General features: G+C 45.3%; 2 protein-coding genes across 3 annotated transcripts in view; both read right to left on the reverse strand.

Moving 5' to 3' along the window:
- LOC310779114 (uncharacterized protein) overlaps nucleotides 1–5,608 on the reverse strand; it is a 31,775-nt gene extending 26,167 nt beyond the window's left edge. For both annotated transcript variants that reach the window (XM_083639615.1, XM_083639616.1), the window contains exons 1-7: nucleotides 5,505–5,608; nucleotides 4,749–4,863; nucleotides 4,192–4,416; nucleotides 2,248–2,297; nucleotides 1,921–2,079; nucleotides 1,045–1,170; nucleotides 860–898 (exon numbers count right to left, since the gene is read on the reverse strand). In XM_083639615.1, the coding sequence (XP_083495741.1) occupies nucleotides 860–898; nucleotides 1,045–1,170; nucleotides 1,921–2,079; nucleotides 2,248–2,297; nucleotides 4,192–4,416; nucleotides 4,749–4,863; nucleotides 5,505–5,582 (792 nt within the window). In that variant the 5' untranslated portion in view covers nucleotides 5,583–5,608. The remainder of the gene's footprint in view (nucleotides 1–859; nucleotides 899–1,044; nucleotides 1,171–1,920; nucleotides 2,080–2,247; nucleotides 2,298–4,191; nucleotides 4,417–4,748; nucleotides 4,864–5,504) is intronic.
- The window catches only part of LOC310779544 (uncharacterized protein), a gene marked incomplete at its 3' end in the record, with an annotated part of 6,682 nt that continues 6,272 nt past the window's right edge, over nucleotides 5,591–6,000 (reverse strand). Inside the window, exons 6-7 of the mRNA XM_083640068.1 lie at nucleotides 5,775–6,000; nucleotides 5,591–5,677 (exon numbers count right to left, since the gene is read on the reverse strand). The exon at nucleotides 5,775–6,000 is cut by the window's right edge and continues 1,131 nt beyond it. Of these exons, the coding sequence (XP_083496194.1) occupies nucleotides 5,591–5,677; nucleotides 5,775–6,000 (313 nt within the window). The remainder of the gene's footprint in view (nucleotides 5,678–5,774) is intronic.

The following is a 6,000-nucleotide window of genomic DNA, read 5'->3' on the forward strand; positions in this document are numbered from 1 at the left end:
GCCCGACATAACGTGTGGAGGAGTCTGTGGTTAACAAAAGTTCATGAAACAGCAGACTTTGTGTTCGGCAACATAATCTTCACAAATGAGGACCACTTTGATGACTTTTGAAGCATTTCAAAATTCAACCCTAACCCTAACGCATTTACCCTTCGAAAATAATAAAAGTCGCCCTCATTTGTGAAGATTATCTTGCTGAACATAAAGTTAGCTGTTTCATAAACTTCTGTTAACCACAGACCTTATTTCAGGCATTTAACCAAAACCCCCATACAAAAATCACAATGACATTTACACCTAGGAACTGGAAGTGCTTAAATCCAGGTCTTCTGGACTAATTCCTACAGCACTCTATTCAGCTATATTCAGAGTCAGAAGAGACCATAGAACATTTCACGCTGAGTGAAAATAAAATATCCCCCCCCCCCCCGGTGGTCCGACTTGAATGTCCTATCATCTCCTGATTCTGAATATAGCTGAATCGCTTGGTTTGACCAAGTAAAACCTTCTTACTTTCATCTTCAGTATATAAATCTACAGGGATATGTAGGGAATCATTTGTGTAAAACGCTTAGGTGTGATAAGATAAGGCTTCAAGCTGTATATTGATGTGACCGCTACGCTGCATACAGACACTAAGACAAATTCCTCATATGTAACTTGCATACTGTGGCAATAAAAGTGATTCTGATTCTGATTCAGACTACACCCTTTGGTCAGCATAAACCTGCTTTGGTTAGCTTTTGTCACTGGTTCAAAAGCAATGACGTATGTTATTGTGTGTGTGTGTGTGTGTGTGTGTGTGTGTGTGTGTGCGTGCATGTCTGTGTGTGTGCATGTGTGTGTGTATGTCACTTACGGCACCGTTCATGGTCATCAGAAATCTATAAAAGCCAACCTGAAACGGACACATGGGAGCAGTGTTGAGTGGAATATTCATTCAATGAAGATTCAATATGGAAAGCTAATCTTCCATAATTGGCTGCATGAGGCAAACGTCTCTGTACTCCTGACTGGCTTGCGTACGTGTGTGCGTGTCCTTACCGTTGTCATATCAATTTTGTCCAATACATCTAAGCGGAGCTTCAACCCTTTGAGCAGCAGAGGACTTTCCTGAAAATGCTGCATCAAGTCGAACAGCTCTGGAGCCGAGGGCATCTTGACGACGGCCTGGAAGGAAAATCATAGAGATGAAAATTCCGCACACTAAAAGGAGTTCCCTTTTGAAGATTTTATAAGGTATTTTATAAGGTGTTTTTTTGATCGAGCACCCAGTCCAGTGGGCAATGTGATGTGCGTGTCTTTACTATTTTTCTGGGAGGAAAACCAGCCACACAAACCAGATTAATCTTTCAAAAGGTATTAGGTAGCTGTAGTATTTTTAAACATCAGTATATTATTGCAGAATTCAACACAGGATCAGTACAGGATCCAGGGGGTTCCTCCGTATATAACCCCCCCCACTAAAAACATGCAGAAGATCAGATCGTCATCGTCATCCGACCAGTGACGACAACATCCGAAGTTGGTCCCCGGGTGCTGTACGAGAAAGCGACCACTGCTCCTGGCCTGCCCCCCCGGAGGAAAGGACATGCCTGGATGCAGAGGACACTTTTCACCGGCCACCGTCCGCATGAGTGTGTTGTGGCCGCATGCATGTGTTGTGGTGTTCGTGTGACAATAAAAGACAGGCTTGTCCCGTCACGAGAGAGTTTTACGAGAGAGTTACGAGAGAGTGATCTGAATCACTTCGCTTTCTTTTCCTAAAACATTTATGACAAGAACTTGAATTGCAGTTTTCTCTGTCGAATAATCAATATCTTTCAGCGCTAATATCGGGTGATGAAGTCATCATGGTGGACAAAAAAACAAACAAATCCAGCATCAGAATATGGATGAATAAACCAAACTGGTGCGTACCATTCTCTCTTCAGGCACAACAAAGATGTTGTCCCATTCATTAACAAATCCAAACGGCTCGAGCAGTTTGACGATGTCGTTCATGTACTCTGTGTAGTCGTCGTCATCGTAACGTGGCAAGTTGGTTATCATCATGTGCCTCAGGTTACGATTTATGAACTGATAAAATGGAGAAGACAGACAAATAAAAAAAACACAAAACCCACTCCAGTTACATTCTTAGGCTGACAGCATCTTTGATAGACAGACCAAGTCAAAGTCACAGCACCGAGACAGATGTATGAATATCAGTTTATAGACGTATACAAGTGATGTGAGGAAACCTACCGAAAACATGGTACGTCCTGGTTTAACTTTGTACCTGTGGTGGTATGTACCTGTGAAAGAGAGAGAGTGACAGACACCCCATTTACACCTGGTTTTTAAATGTGACCTGTATCCGCATAAGTTGTCTGGATAATGGTCGCATTTAACTCATTCTCTGCCAGGGTCATTTCGGTCTGTGTGCTCCCAGTGCCAGGATTTTGAGCATATTTCCTGATCTTCCAGGACCCACAGAATATTCTGTGCTAGGAATAAAATTACACAACATATCTCACAATAAAGCAGAGACTCTCTTCTTACCCCTTGTAAAAAACTGAAACTCGACCATGTTTCCTTGTTTAGTTACAAGCAGTGGAAGTTAGCTTGTTTTCACTAAAAAATGCCCTCCTTGGGACAGAAATATGAGATAAAGAGGTTTTTAGTGAAGGACACCGTTTCAAGCAGAACTCTCTTTTGAGCCTTTTATTTTTTGCCTCAGTGACACATCAGACATATACAGTATTTGTTTTCCCAAATAAATAAATAAAAAATAAAAAATAAGAGAATGTATTTTACAGTTGCCATGTGGATTTTTAGCTTAGCTTGATAAAAGCATAAACAAATGGAACGAACCCTTATGTGGTCACACTCACACACTCTCTCTCTCTCTCACACACACACACACACACAGGAATAACGAGTGCTGTAACGTTACTTGCTGTCACGTTACCTCTCATAACTAACGTTAGCACAGAAGATCACACAATAGCTACGTTAGTGCTGTAAACTTTGAAATGTTTATGTGACACATGTTTCGCCTTGGTTGCTGGGGACGGGTGTGTGACGCGGTTTGACGTATCCATGTGATTCCCCCTCCCTTGAGTGTGACAGAACTCTCCCTTGAGAGGGAGAGCTGGCAAGAGGAAACGCTGTGAAGGGGAGCCTTCGTCGCCATGGCGCTCCGTCGTGGAGCAATAACAAAAACGCTGGCGTCTTCCTCGCCATCGTCGCCAGCCGAGAACTCTGGATCGGACTCTGTTTCGACCACAGGCTCCACCCATAAATACTAAACTAGCGGGTTCCTTTTATCAGTTTGACTTGAAACAATGTCACAGGCTGGGAAAGTGTCTGATGTAATGTAAACAGCCAAAACATGAAAGTACGTCCGAGTACGTCTTTGGCACAGAACGCCATTGTTAAAAGTATGTCCGGGTACGTCTTTGGCAGAGAATGAGTTAAAAACCAAGTGTAAATGGGGTGTAAAAGATCTGAACACAATGTGAGGCAGACTACCTCCACATGTGGTCAGGAAGGTCTGATCACATCCTGATCACGATGCATTTACACCTTGCATTAGCATGCAGTTTTCCTCATCCAGATAACATCAAGATAAGTTATCCGGATACAGGTCACATTTAAAAAACAGGTGTCAATGGCGCGAGAGAGATTAGGGCCGACACGATTCCTCCAGGAACTCGATTACAAAAAAACGATCAACCAAAATCATTTGAATTGACACGTCGTTTAGACTGTGTTTCACACGGACGCTTATTAGTGTGGCACAACGCACTTCCGCTGTGGACACAACAGGACAAGCCGGGATGGCGCGGGCTGCAAAATGGAGAAAGAGAGAGAAAATAGGGGGATCGAAGCAAAGAAACTGGCCAGAAAATGACAAAGTGTCCAAAGTTTGGGATCATTTCAAGCTGAAAAAGAATGAAAAGTCAGTGGATTGTGTCTATTGTAAGACCGTACTTGCCTACAACAATAGCACGTCAATGGTGCAGCATCTCAGCAGAAGACATCCAGTAAACAGGGCAGAAGAACAAGGTAACTAATACCTAGGTAACAATATATATACCAAGGTAACAATCAATATGGCTACTTAAGATGAAGGCTAGTTGATCACTCACACACACACACACACACACACACACACACACACACACAGCCTCTCTGATCTCTTACTTAGATGCAGTTTTTGGATTTTCAATGGTGTCGTCGTGGTAACCTCATCAGAACCAGACATGGAGGCTAAAGGCTGCTGGTCGGTCACCGGTGTCGTTGTGGCGGTCTGCGGTACTTCGGCAGAGGGGGCCGTCTCAGGAGACACAGCGGAGTCTTTGCCGACAGTGTTGGAGGTGTCCACACTCGATTTGGCTGCCATTTTCGACTCCCTCGCTGGTGCCACATCTTCAAACCAAAGTGAATTGAAGGACATTTAGAAGAGGGATTTAGATAGCTAGTTTCCACAGGGTAGAATTAGAGGATTACTTATCTTTATCATAAGATTAAATTATATATTACATTATGAAATTAGAAAAGTATATAAAGTGCATGGTGCAGAATAATGCGAACATACACGATTCAAAGGGAAAAATAAATTATATGATACAGTACGCATTTGACACAAACACCCCATATAACTAGGGTTGGGCCGATATTCGATAATACTGAAAATGGCTCACCACAACTGTGGGGGGTGGGGGAATTACACCACATGCCAGTTGTCTATTCCGTCCTACCTGTCTCGTCCTCGCTGCGTTTCCTTTTAGCAGCATTGGAGGTTTTCTCAGTTTGCTCTTCTTCCTCCATCTTCTCTTCCTCATCACCACCTGCTTCATCTGGTGTCACAAGAATCTAGAGAGAGAGAGAGAGAGAGGGTGAGGGAAGAGAGAGAGAGAGAGAGGGGAGGGAAGAGAGAGAGAGAGAGGGGGGAGGGAAGAGAGAGAGAGGGGGAGGGAAGGGAGAGAGAGATGGGGGAGAGAGAGAGGGGGGAGGGAAGAGAGAGAGAGAGGGGGAGGGAAGAGAGAGAGAGAGAGAGAGGGGGAGGGAAGAGAGAGAGAGAGAGAGCGAGAAGGGGAGGGAAGAGAGAGAGGGGGGGGGGGGGGGGAGAGAGAGGGGGGGGCAGCGTTAAGGTAATCCAGTACTTAAAACTACAAAACTTAGAGACTACATTTCGCAGGAGGTGGGGCCTTCTCCCACCAGGGTGCATACAGCCAATGTGTAGAGTGGGACTGATTGCCTTTTTTTCTCCAGCCTGATTTGATTGGCCCTTCACACACACACACACACACACACACACACACACAGAAAATGTAATCCCTATGTCTCAGGGTGAGACATAGGGATGAGAGTGAGACATGACTTGATCCTGGATTAGTGAAAGAGATATGAACAGAATGATAAAAGCAGGTGTAGATGGTTCTTAGTGAAAGAGATATGAACAGAAAGATAAAAGCAGGTGTAAATGATGAGCGAGCCGGGAAGCCGAGTCTCACCTCCGTCTCCTGGCTGAGCCGCTGGTTCTCTTTTTTGAGCCGGTCCTGGTGAACTCTGTCCATCAAGGCATTGAACATGTCAAGGTTCACCTGGGGAAGCTGGTCCAGCGTCTCACCTGGCTGCACCAGTGTGGGGTTGGAGGGGGCGGTGTCGGCGTTTCCGCTGTCGATCTCTGCAGAAGAGGAGGTCAAACCAACGGTAGAAACAGAAGTAAGCAGTGGCTCCTTTTCTTCTGCTTTCTCCGTGTCTTTATCTGCTGCGGGAGCGACAGCGGCGTCCACAGGGATCTCCCTTCCCGGTTGCTTCACCTCCTCCTTTGCGCCATCGCTTCCTGTCTTGCCGTCGGCTGTGGCGGTCGGCACTGTGGCGTCGGGTCCGGACAGGGCAGATCCAGCCTCTGCCATTGTTCGCAAGGCAGGCTGGGATTCCTCCTTCGCTGCAGCGGCGCCGTCTATCAACACATGGACAGTTGCTGTTGTTGTTTTTGCCATTTCA

The sequence above is a fragment of the Poromitra crassiceps genome (assembly GCF_964638095.1).
Source record: "Poromitra crassiceps genome assembly, chromosome: 7".
NCBI classification, from domain to species: Eukaryota; Metazoa; Chordata; class Actinopteri; order Beryciformes; family Melamphaidae; genus Poromitra; species Poromitra crassiceps.